This window comes from Monodon monoceros, unplaced genomic scaffold (assembly GCF_005190385.1).
Source record: "Monodon monoceros isolate NGI ecotype Baffin Bay Population unplaced genomic scaffold, NGI_Narwhal_1 Super_Scaffold_12, whole genome shotgun sequence".
Lineage (NCBI taxonomy): Eukaryota > Metazoa > Chordata > Mammalia > Artiodactyla > Monodontidae > Monodon > Monodon monoceros.
The window spans coordinates 63,720,490-63,733,584 of NW_021703768.1; the positions used below are offsets into that span (position 1 = coordinate 63,720,490).

General features: G+C 38.5%; 1 protein-coding gene across 2 annotated transcripts; it reads right to left on the minus strand.

Annotated features, from left to right (window-relative positions):
* Nucleotides 1-162: 162 nt before the first annotated feature.
* MTX3 (metaxin 3) lies at nucleotides 163-9,824 on the minus strand. 2 transcript variants are annotated; one of them, XM_029217731.1, is made up of 9 exons: nucleotides 9,731-9,813; nucleotides 9,156-9,225; nucleotides 8,710-8,786; nucleotides 7,670-7,762; nucleotides 6,969-7,151; nucleotides 6,657-6,733; nucleotides 5,983-6,140; nucleotides 4,616-4,704; nucleotides 163-1,812 (listed from the first exon to the last, which is right to left on the minus strand). In XM_029217731.1, exons 1-9 carry the CDS (start codon nucleotides 9,809-9,811, stop codon nucleotides 1,702-1,704), a joined length of 939 nt encoding a protein of 312 aa, XP_029073564.1. In that variant the 5' UTR covers nucleotides 9,812-9,813; the 3' UTR covers nucleotides 163-1,701. The 2 variants fall into 2 exon arrangements, with proteins under 2 accessions (XP_029073564.1, XP_029073565.1); XM_029217732.1 differs by lacking the exon at nucleotides 4,616-4,704 and having other exon boundaries at nucleotides 9,731-9,824.
* Between the last annotated feature and the right edge of the window lie 3,271 nt (nucleotides 9,825-13,095).

Here is a 13,095-nt window from a genome sequence, read left to right on the forward strand (position 1 = left end):
CACACACACACACACACACACACACACACACACACACACACACACACTCCCCCACCTGTTGCAGAAGTAATGTGAAACTCATTAGTGCCGGGCTCTAACAGAAGACTAACGCGTAACACACACACACACACACACACACACACACACACACACACACACACACACACACACACACTCCCCCACCTGTTGCAGAAGTAATGTGAAACTCATTAGTTTCTTTCTCTCAATTCATCCAAACAGATGAACAAGACTTTGAAGACTACCCTGTTTCTCATTAAAACTTGCAAGAAAAAATATTTACAATGACATGAAGACTTCTGTATAAATAGCTACCTAAATACAGAACAAATTGAGAGGATGCAGGTCAAACACAGCTGAGTTCCACTCAGCTCAAATTAGACAAGTCTCTTGAGTCCAAAACTGCTTTCCTAACCTGGGGGTTTCTGCAGGATGTGACAAGATTTGCTGAGCACCATAGTAATCTTTTAAGACACTAATCAAAAACATGGTCCTATATTTTAAAAACCCCAGAAGTAGTTTTAGGACAGCAGAAGCACCTCAGCCACTAAAATAAGCAAGATTCTATTGTAAGTAAAATTACCCGCACAGGAAATCTTTGAATAGTTCAGCAACCAATAAATAGAAAATGTTCTTTAAAATCTGCTATTTCCGATTACTCCATTGAATCCTTCAACTGTAGTTAACTCTATGGAAAATAATTAGTTGTCATAAAGGTTTTGACTACATGATATGTTTCTTAGGAAGAACACTGGTCTGAGCCAAGCATGGTGAACCTGGACCAGGTGCACGGTAGGTACTTCTAGTTCTCTGGCAGTAAGCTCCTCCTGAGTAGTGTCTAACAACCGGGCAAGTGTCAGTTAGACTTTACAGCCTGGCATAATAACGATGCTAACACATTCAGCTCTCCCGAAATCAACCCAAGAAAGAGATGACTAGAGTTAAAGGTGTACTACGAATACACAGGTCTAAAGCTCCAATAAATTAAAACAGCCCTTGCTAACCTGTATTGAACACATGAGCAAATACTGTTATATTGAAGTGCATATAGTCAGACAAATATTATATATAACCATCTTTAATATTTATATGTATGGTAGTAACTCCCCCAAAGATTAGACTTATGAGAGCATAATTAAAAAACACATTCCTCATTGCTTTTTAAAGTTAAATACAGGCTTTTCTATTGAAGTAAATAGAATATTAGAATAATGTATTTTTCCTAACATCTAAAATAGGCATCAGATTTCTAAACAGAAGAAAAAAAGACTTCAGCCAAAGAGCCACATATTAGATATTTAGACTGGTATAAGGATACTAAATTAATAAATTAACTTGGATAAACTAACAGTGCACATTCAGAACAGAAGTGTAGCTTTGGGCCAGCAACATGTGAACCAAAGGCAAAAATCTGCCAAGGTTAAGGCAGGTTTTTTATTTACAGTACAACGTGTTTTCTTTTTTCCCCAAGTTCATTTAGCATTTACCTTGATGTTACTTAAAGTGCATTGCCAAGCTAAAACACGAGCTTCCTAACTAAAAAAGAATTGCTGTCATAGAAAGTTTCTTTTGTTTTAGAGTCTTCCTTATACCTATTCATGAATTTTCTTTTTGCCTTCACACACTTAGTGTAAGAGATTACTGCAACAATTATATGACTTTGGACACAAAGCATGAAGACTGTCAGGGTGACAGCCGTTGTGAGGAATTACTTTCTTCTTCTGCTGGAGTCAATTTAAGTGTTGGCAGTTTCCGAGGAGGAAGTTGAGGGCTTTGGCGAAGATTGTCATCCATCTGTGGAAAGTACAAAAGGTACATCTGACTTATGGCTATGGCACCACTTATATGGACTGTGGCCTCCCCATCCAAACTATAGTCTAGAAGAGTACCGAACCTTATGTTTCTAGGACTGCTAGAGAAACCTTTTTCTTGCAAATAATCTCTCAAGAATTCTAAACATCATACCTAAATACTGGCTGACTCAGTATATGTATGAAAGCAATATGGCTCATCCTTGATGACTTCACAAAATTACAGTAATTCCACATAATGAACAGTCTACTGAACTCAACCACAGCACAACTTGGTGTAAGAGATCTTCTAATATTAAGTGTAAAAGCAGTATTTCTGTTACATTACTCTCCACAGTTTACAAAGTATGTTCTCATTTGATCTTCCCAACACAACTGTAAAGGAAAAACAAAAAAAAAGGCGGACACAATCATTCCCTACTTTACAGATAAGCAAAATGAAGCTCAGAAAGGTTACCAGATTTGCATTAGGTTGCAAAGCTAGCATCAGAGCTGAAATGTGAACACAGGTCTTTTTATTCTAACACTATTGTTCTTTCAACTATATCTCATTGCCTCAATAAAAATGACCTGTACTCTACTCAGAAAGATCACCTCTTTAAGGCTATGACTATTTAGACCAAGAGAAGCTAAGAAAAGATACAGAAAGAAGGATAAATTCTTTAGACCTAATCCAGAGGCACTGCAAACACTGGATCAGTTCTAAGTCTGCTCCAGAGAAACAAATCAAGAACATATTTAGAAAATGTCCAAGAGTTTCAGACTTACCCTAAGGAGTACGTTAGCATCCCGGGAAACACTAGGACAGGGGTTACTTAGAACTGAGTCAGACCTTAGAAAACTACTTAGAAAACTACCTTTAACCAGGGTACCCCAAAACCAGAGTGCAAGGTCCTGGTGTTAAGCTGCTTCATAGAAGACTTGAAAGCAGCTGCCATCAATGACCCAAAACCAACAGAATATAGCATCTTATCACCTACTTGATAGGTAGGCTTTTTTAGAGTTCTGAATATAAGCAGCCCAAAACTCTCTCTTATCTTCTCTAGATGCTTTTATAAAGTACAGGGGAAATGTTTCAGCAGAGGTACATAGGGTTCATAATAAAGGGAAAAGAATAAAAGATTAACTCTTAATTTTCCGAGGGAAAAAGTATTGCCGGTGAACTATCTGAATCAATTGTGATGTCTTTTTTTTCCTTGCAAGAACTAAGTTCCTCAAACATAACTCTTTCTTTTTTTTAAGCTCTAGATTTCCTGTCTAAATGGTGAATGGTGGTAGCCAATAGAATTTGTTGTTCTAATGTCTTGTAGCAAACAGTGAACTGTACTGAAGAGCAGATGGGAAGTGGGGTGGAGAGAGGTGCTGATATAGGGTCAGGAAACTCTCATATATTGATGATGCCAAAATGGAACTGTACCAAGTGGTGACAGGGCCTCCCGGCTTCACTTTCTGCATATGTAGGTATTTCATGGTTCCCTTCACATGTCTAATGAATTTGCCACAGATAGAAATGGAAGCTATACTGGACAGCCTTCATCTAGCAGAAAAGTATCTAAAACAGTCTGAGTAATCTTTCCATTATCCACACTTAACTCTCAGTGTATTTCCTCTCATGAGATTTGCTGGGTTAGGCTATGAATTAAGACAAACTTGGCTTTCATTCAGCTTACCCAAACTTTAATAAGAGGTACATGCGATACCATAAAAAGAAATAAAATGGTCATTCCAGAGAGTGGCAGCTATAAATCTGGCTATTACCAACAGTAGTAATGGATACATACTTTCATTCATGAGTTAGATGACTGACTAACTGCAAAGCCCATGCTGGAATCCAATTTCTAGGGTTCAAATTCCCTCTCTACCTCTTGCCAGCTGAAAGGCCTCGGGCAGGTGATGTTATAAGCTACTCTCGAAGCTTCAGTATCTCATCTGTAAAATGGGAATGACAAAGTACCTGCACACACAGAGCTGCTGTGAAGATTAAATGAGATAACTCATATAAAGCTCATATAACACAGTGCCTGTTACTCAATCCCCCAAATCCTCTAGCCAGTGTTATTAAGCCACAATGACCTATTAGTTTGTGAAAGAATAAAGCATTATGCATTTGCATAAGAAAAAAAAGCAAGTTTATCAAACATTTGAGGAAAAAATGCGTAACTCCCTTGTATTTTTCCAATTAGAATCACCCTTGAAATTTCCATTGTTGGCTCCCTCCCCTACCCAATTCCTCAATATCTCTCTCAACAAATGCATACTCCCGAAGTGGCAGAATATCCACACTGGCAAAAATTGTAGACAACGTTTAGAACAGAGGATAGGAAGGAGACAAAATAAAACGATTTACGTGGAAGAAAGAAAAAAACACCATAGTGCTTTTAGCAAGACAGGATAAGCACAGGTGCTTACAATCTCAAGAAACGATAACCCTCAGAGACAGAAAGAAGCAGACAAGCAAGCAAGGAGTGTTTTCTTGTTTGTCTCTCTCCTTTTTTGAAGCCAGGCTTTTGGGTCTCCTAACTTGAAAAGTACTACTAATTGGGTGGTAAAAGTAAATCCAATACCATTATCAGATCTTTCCCCATAGCAATCAGGCCATTACTGGCTTCAAAACACTGTATTTTGTACAGCTTTAGTAAATGTATGTTTAAACAGCTTTCTGAAAAAATAAACTTAAAAAAAAAGAAAAACTGAAAAGGTAAAGTTAATGCATAACCCAAAACAATATTAATTGCAGAAAGGAAAATACTAAACTACTATAAAATAACAATTGAAGTAAACTTGACCTTTTCAATCAAGTTGGATTCCTTATTTACAAGTTGTGTGAGTTTCTGCAGATTTGCATCTACCGTTTCTTGTCCAGCAGGAGAGATGCCTAAGAAGCCAGGACAGAAATCAGAAAGAGGAAATTCTGAAAGCCTTACAAGCTGTTTAGATTCAAAGAATATTGAGTCTATCCAACCCTCCTAAGTGCCCCATTGCCCACCACACCCTCCAAAAAAGGCAAAGTGAAAAACCATTCTGGGTTCAAAGGCAAACTTAAGAGGGAGAGTAATGCTCCAAAACCAAACCCTAAGCTAAAGGACTAAATTTGTCCTTAAGGAGACCCTGTTAGCCAAGCATTATGCAGATAGCCAAGGTCATTAGAGCACAACAGTCCTCATTTCCTTCTCAAATATGACTTGTATCTTCCCCCCCATTTCACATAGGTCTTTAGTTACAACTATTTGAACAGCTTTCTAAGGCCCAAACAGTTACCCATAAAGCATCCAAAGTACTTGGAGGAACTTTAAAAAATACGGATTCCTGGGATCCATCCCTAAGGGATTCTAATTCAGTGAATCTGGTATAGGACCCAAGATTTTGTATTTGTTCTGTAGTCAGGTTTGCTAACCACTGCTCCCAAGTAACAAGGTTGAAAGTTATTCAGTTTCATGACCCCCAAACTAACTAACCCCTCCCTTGTTATATACAAGTGTATTACATACAAAACACATAACCCACTATAAAAAGTAAACTGTCCCTAAACCAACGATCCTTATGACTTCTATTCCTTAAAAGGACAATTCTGGCCAACTCTCCCCATACAAATTGTGTGTCCCAATCACTTAAGCACAAGGCCCAACACTCTCGAAGAATCAGAGCCTAAGTGACAGGTGCCCTCTGTTTACTATGCCTCCAGCCTGATGTAATCAGTTTGAAGTAGTGGAATCATGGGAGTGCACCTCACCGAAATCAATCTGCTGCTCATTTCTGTTCACACAGGAAAATGCTAGAAGCAACAGTTAAAGTAACTGCCCGTTTGCATTAGGATAAATGCTATCTTTTGGCAGGGACACGATAAATACCTGTGGTTAACTTTTAGAAGAAAATGACCCACTTCAAAGGAGCAATATTTAAAGAACAAGAAGCAAGAACTGTATAAAATCCAGAACAGACAAACGGCAAATATATATTTCTCTATTTAAAGAAGAACTAACACATGGGAGTAAAAATAAGTTGGAAAAATGCAACTTTCTGAAGTTCTATAAACCAGCATTTAAAGACAATATACAAACTTCTTTAATAAGTAATGAATTTGGCTTATACATCCTTAGGAGAATATGCAAGTATTCTATGCAAACAAAGATTAGCTGAAGAGAAACCAGCTTACCTCCAAGACTAAGCCTAAAATAACTGTTTAGGATGTCATCACAAAAGCGACACAGGTTGGAGAGCTGTTTCAAATGTTCTTGTAACTGAACTTTAGGAAAGCGTACTTTATAAAGAGGTGCGAGAAAACCAAACACATAGGCATCCAAAGTAGAAGGCCTAAAAATAAATTAAGGATTTTTTAAAAGCACATAGAAAATATTAATTTGGGATTATGTTAAAAAAAAACACTTTTTCTCAAATACATTTGTCAATTCTGAAGTATACAATACGGTGTTTTAAAAGGTTTACTACCCATTCTGGCTTATAGAAATGATGCAGCTAGGGTTTTACTCAGTTGTAGCTTTTAAAAAATACTCTACCCATTTTATTTAGAAGAAAATTAAGTTGTAAATTAAAGATTCATTTTTACTCATAAGTGTTATATAAAGACTGGAGACATGGTGGGAATAGTCTTAGAAGTTTCAAATTCACATATGTAGCATATTAAGTCAATGTAAGATTACCGCAACAGAAAAAGTTTCCTATAGTAAAAATCCATTAAATATTTTTTTTAAGTGAAAAACTCATTGGGGATGGGGTGGGAGGACCAGGCAAGGGAACTTTCTTTAAATAACTGCTCACTGAATACATGCAAACAAAACATCAAAATGGTTTTTAAGGGAATGCACTCACGTATCTCCAAAGAAAAACTGAGATGTTCCCAGTCTGTTTGACAGAAGATTTAGGCACTCCTTGGCATCTCTGTATATCTAATAAGGATGAGATTACATCTCAAAGGTAGGAAAGATACTTTGAGAACTCCTTTTCAGACTGGCATCTATAGATAAGTTCATCCCTGCTCCTTCTCTTGTCCCTCCTCTGGAGGGTAGGAAAGATACTTTGAGAACTCCTTTTCAGACTGGCATCTATAGATAAGTTCATCCCTGCTCCTTCTCTTGTCCCTCCTCTGGAGGGCCCTTGCTCTGAAGGTAATTCCAATCATACCTGAGCTTCTACATCTCGGAGGTGGTAGAGGGGAGGCTCTCCCCTGGTCAGGAGAATCCTATTCAGTGCTCCCTTAGACATTCTTCCAGGCAGGATCAAACTCAAGGGAAAAGGCATTCGTGAAGCAAACCATGGCTTTGTCACAGTAAAATAATTGTCACTCTCAACCCAGAATGTGTGAAGCTGCAAAAGGAGGGAAAAAACACTACAAAGATATTCTTTTACTAAAAGGAAGATCCTCAATCAATGTGAAAGTTTTTCATAAATATCTCTGAATGAAGTTGACTCCATACAAATTTTCCAGTTAGGATGACTCAAGGATAAATCAATGTTTTTAAATGTGTGAGTTTTGTTGATTGCTCTAACCCAAGCACCCAGAATAAGGCCTGGAACATAGTAGGTGCTCAATGAATATTTGTTGAATGAATGAATTATAGTTGGCCCAACTCTATACATGGACAAACTCCAATCTTTCACAGAGAATCTTTATTTCCAAAATGATATTATCCTTCACTTTGTTGTTTCATCCACTAGTTGAACGTCTAACAGAATCAACCCAGTTCTGCAGTTACATGGAAGAATCAAGACTGATACATAAATGAAATTTCTTCTCTTAAGCCTTTTCCATTATTTTTCTTCTAAATCGACTAAGTACATTTTCAGTAAGTCACTAAAATACTGTAATATTCACCAGTGCTCACCACTGCAGGAAGAAGCTTCTCTTCGAGGAGAGCAATGTAAGCTAGTGTATCTGCCCCTTGTTTTGCTGACAGTTCATAATCGGCATTATATTTCTATTAAAAAATAAAAAACCAAAAACCTCATAAGTCAAGAACATCCCAAAACAGTGAAACTAAATAAATTAGGACTCCTATTCTTCCTCAAAAGTGGCAAACATATTAAAAGGGGAAAAGAGAAATACAAATTCAGTGACAGATGCTGCTTAATGCAAATAAAGTTCTCAGCACAGCATCATGCACACGTTAAGGTCAATAAATGTTAGTTTTAGGTGTTTATTTATTATTAACTATTATTTCAATGATTGTTAATGACCTAGTTGAGTTTAGTGCATGACATGTAGTACAAAATTAATAGAGGCTATTATTATTCTTATTAACAATAAGGAAAAAGTTCTAATTAGTAGCATTTTCCCCTTGAAAAGAGAAAACCTTCCAATTGAGAAAAGTTCTAAATTTTGTTGATATAGGACTTCTTTTTTTAAACTATTGGCAAAATCAATGATAACTTTTACATTTATGTAAACTGTTACAGTTTAAACATTTTAGATATATAAATCTTGGCATGTTCAGATATTCTGGATACATTATTTCATGAAACATTTAACTGCAACTATTAGTTTAAGTGCTTTTAAAAAAATAAATAGTTGCTAGTTGATGGGAACTCAGACCTCACACCAAGCACAAAATGTGTAGCAATTATGGAACTAAATTTACAATCATATCAATAAGTATAATAGTGAAAATGGTTAAATTGAATCTACTTACACCTAAGCTTCAATAAAAACCAAGCAAAGTGCATGAAAATATAAATTGACTATAACTCACTATATGCCTTTTGAATCACAGTACAACTCATGATTTAGAGCAGTGACTCTCAAATCTATTCTTATTTCAAGCCCTATGTATCTCCAAAAAAGAATTCTAAAAAAAATTTTTTTAATGCACTTTCTTTGGAAGCAACATGCAGGGATCAAGAATCTATTTCTCCAGAAGGAACCCACCTGTTTTCTTAAAAAGTTTAGTATTTTTGCCGGCTGAGAAACAATACTGTCTTCAGTTGTCAAAACTGGTACATCTCCTGTAATCACAACACAGTTTACATGTAAGGAAGAGACTCGATATCCTCTGAAGAGGCTCCAATACCCTAAAAACTATGCCAGTCACATTTGGAGAAGAAAAAAATGAGTAACTCATCTTAGGTTTTTGCAATTTCACACACACACAAAAAGTTTTGGAGAGCATTTTCATTTCTCATAATTTCCACTGATTTGGCTTCTCCTTTTAAGTATTACTCAGAATGATCAAAACATAAGCAACACACAGCTAAGGTCGTGGTAAGAACTAAAACCCCAAGGTACTCCATGGCTACAAGCCCCCTAGCTTTAAATAAGAGGGGGGAGGGTGCTTACAGAGGGCAGAAATGGGTGTTTAAAAGTTTACACTGTACCTCTTGAACCTCTCCAGGTGTTATCTATGACATTGACTTTCAGGGGTGCACCAGAAAACTTGGCGTAAGCCTGAAAGAGAGTTTGCAATAAAACATTTTAGACTGAATACGTAATGCAAATCTGCAGAGCAGCTTTACTTCAAAGCCGGGTCCCCAGAAGGCAGAAACGCCTGACTCGGGGGCTGCGTCCCTCCCGCTACTTCTAGCCGGGGTTGCGCGCTACCAAGATTTCGAGGACTTTTTTCCCCCAAAACGTTTGAGGGATGCAGAGCGGGGAGCGCGCGCCTACTGCTTTGGGCTTTCATTCCACTGCACAGACGGCTTTGCAAGGCTGAGAAAACTCGGAGCCAAGCGGAGACGCCATGACTTCTCCTCCAGGATTCGGCGGGGCCACAGGCTAGGCTGTAACTCGTTGGACGGGAGGGAGCCCCGGGCGGTGCAGGGAGCAGCGCCCCGGCCGGCCGGGCCCGAGCGCGGCGGGAACCAACCCCAGCCGCCGCGACCCGGACCAGCCAGCCTCGCGCCTCTGGCCCCGCCCCTTCTTTCCCGCGCCCTGGCCCGCGAGGCGGCCTCACCATCACCACCAGGGACTCGCTGTGCACCGACGGGAGCCCCCAGCCGCCTCCCCAGCACCTGAGCTCCAAGGGCGCCGCCATCTTGCCGGGGCCGACCTTTGCTATCCCGGAAGTACTTTTGCTGCCTACTTTCCGGCACGTGGAAACGCGGGGGCGGGGCGCGAGGGAAGGAAGGGTACTTTGGGGACTGGGAGAGGTGCAAGGCGGGAAGGGCCGCTGAAGGGGTTAACAACACGCTTAGCATCAGTTTGGCCTGGGGTTTAAGAGTCCTGGGCAATGTCAAACAACCCGCCAGTAATTCCTCAAGTACTTATTGGATGCCATGTGTACCAAGCACTTTGACTATTACTACCCTGGGCCTAAATAACCCATTTGTAAACCAGGCATGACAAGTTTATTCACAAGGTTGTTGTGTTTAAAATTATGACATAAAGGTAAAGAACTTGGCATATAGTAGGCACTCTGTAATTGTTTGACCCCTTTTCCCCATATATTTGGCTTCTGCTTCTTGCCACTCTCAATCTCAATTAGTCACCTTCATATTTGCTCGTTACACTCTTCCTAAAAGTAACAAGTTTCCTGAAGTTTGTCAAGTGAATTCTGCCGTTCTTCAGTCTGGAATATTGTTCTTCCCTGGCACTGCTCCCTCAGAAATGAGCTTAACTGTCACCTCCCTGGGACAATTTTCCAAAGTTAGGAACTTCTGGGTTCCTGTAGCATCTTGTACATACTTGGATTGTAGCTTCTATCTGATACAAACCTTTTGCCTTTCATTGTACCAGAAGTTCTTTGAAGACAGAACAGGGCTGGCTTCATAGATGTGAGACCTCTTCAGTCACACAGGGCCCTATACTTAGATGAGCTCACACTTGTTCTGGTGTCATTGTCTTGAAATTCTTAATAATTTTTGAACAAAGGGCCCTGCATTTTTTATTTCAACTGGGCCCTGCAAATCATGTCACCAGTCGTGTCTGTGGGCCTAGTGGGCATGAACTACATGTTTCTTGAACATCAAGCTGACAATTTCTCAGAAAAAATGGAGGAAAAAGAGGAAAGATAGGCCTTGGGAATGCCATGATCGTAACATGCTCTCTGGGTCTTGAAATTAGCACCTGGATGTCAGGCTTCTTTCTAGAAGGCAAAGTAAACTTTCTGGGATACCCTCCCAGTCACTCCTCTGAGATCTTTCCTTCCTGTGCCTCTGAGATGGCTGGGTCCCTTTAAACTACTGAAAACTCAAAAGAAATCTCTGCAAGTTTTCATAAAATTACAATTGAACAAGTAATTGCTAAGCACTCCCTTACTGTTTACATAGCCATCTAAATTACAGTATGAATCTGCTAAAGTTCATTTTCATGTTTCAAAGGCAAGAGTTCTCAGAAATGGGTAGGGAAGTTATGTCAAAGGTGACATTCCTTTAACAATACTTTAAACTGGGAAATGCATACATATGTACCATTAAAATTAAATGTCAAAATATTTATTGAGCAGCTACTATGTCCAAAACACTGTAAGGCTCTGGGAGAATACAGAGATAAATAAGATATGACTTCTCTCCTCAGGAGTTTATACTCTACAAAGGAGACAAAGGATTAGGTGTAACAAGTTAGATTATCATGAGTAAAGTTAGAGATAAAAATAAAATACTATGGAAGCAGAGAGTAGGAATGATACATCCTCTGTGGGATCAATGGAGTCTGTCTGTTCAGTCTTCAGAATAAAGCAGGTAATTCAACATCCAGATTCAAGTAATTGGACCTCCCTGTTTAGAGGATTAAAATCCCAAGCCATAAAGCTCAGAGTCCATATACTACAATTAGACATTTTAAATAATCATACACAGAGAATGTAGATTACTTGAGTCTTGTTTATAGGAGGGAGGGAGGTGAAAGTGGATGCACATTCTTTGCGGACACACAGCATAATTACTCAGTTTACCCTTCTCTATTATTGCTGCTGTTACATACAACAGTTTCATTTGCATTAAAGAGAAATTAAATATCCTAGCTTTGAGTTGAGACAGAGAATAGCATGCTAATGCTTCTGATGAGAGAATCCTTACACACAGGTTTATTAGTGCCTGTTTAATAGCAATCTTTTATTGTTGCAATTCCTCTTGAGGGTCTGTGTTTTCTAGATTGAATTTTAAAACCCTAGGCCAGTTGATTGCACAACCAGGCTGAATATTATTCCAGAGAACCACAGAGAAAGCTGAAACCTTCAGGAATTATGCCTGGTATGGGTAGTTGGTATGCCCCTGCGCCTTTTTTCTGGCTGCTAGAGAGTATTATTCAAAGTTCATCAAAATAATTTCAGATTCCTACCAGGAAGCATGCTATCTGCAAAACATTCATGTATGTGTGGGATGACCTGAATTACAGCTTTATAATGAGTATTCCAGACAGTGTTTTCCCTGAGAAAGAAATCTTATTTTTCAAAATATAGACTTTGAAAATGGCTTCATCTAGTGATGGTCATCTGGACTCCGGGGACCTGATCTTGGCATCCATTCCTATCCCTCATGTGTTTCTTAACTTAGGAGACATGGTATTAAGATCTTTTGTCTGGATGATTAAGAATCTGTAATATGGTGCTGTCAGCAAAGATGAAAGGTTTGTGACAAGTGATTATGCATTATGAACTAGAGAGCCTTGAATGTCACTTTCAACTCTAAACTTCTGTAATTCAGTTCCATGTTTAGATAAGGAACCCTTGGGGAGGAAACTAACAGACACTGAATAGAAGTCAGGAGAGCTGGTTTCCTGATTTTGTTTCTAAATAGCCATATGACCTTGAGCCAATCATTTTACCTTTATTCCTCAACTCATTCACTTATAAAGTGAAGGTTGTTTTAGCTCTGAGATACTATCATTTTATGTGTGATAAGCATTTAATAATAGCTGACATTCATGGAACAATTTCTACATGCCAGAAATTGTTTTAAGTATCCAACATAACTCATTTGATCTTCATAATGACTCCATGAGGTAAATACTGTTATGTTCCCCTATTTTCAGGGAGGAAAATTAAGGCACAAAGATGTTAATTAACCTTCCCAAGGTCACCTAGCCAATAGGTGATACAGGCAGGATTTGAACCCAGGCAGTCTGGGCTTATACTCTTAACCACTATGTCATTCTGCCTATAGCCTTCTTTTTCTTTTAAAAAAATTTTTATTGAAATATAATTGATTTACAATGTCGTGTTAGTTTCAGGTATACAGCAAAGTGATTTGGTTTTATATATATAAATATTATATATATATATATATATATAACTTTTATACATTCTCTTCCATTATAGATTATTACGAGATACTGAGTATAGTTCTCTTTGCTGTACAGTAGGTCCTTGTTGGTTATCTA

What these genes read in the sequence shown, in the direction of transcription:
- MTX3 (XM_029217731.1), bottom strand. Translation starts at nt 9,811, where the DNA reads ATGGCGGCGCCCTTGGAGCTCAGGTGCTGGGGAGGCGGCTGGGGGCTC. An exon ending in GCGAGTCCCTGGTGGTGATG is followed by an intron (nt 9,226 to 9,730) that starts GTGAGGCCGCCT and finishes ACTCTCTTTCAG; the next exon opens with GCTTACGCCAAGTTTTCTGG. An exon ending in AATCCAACTTGATTGAAAAG is followed by an intron (nt 1,813 to 4,615) that starts GTCAAGTTTACT and finishes TACTTTCCACAG; the next exon opens with ATGGATGACAATCTTCGCCA.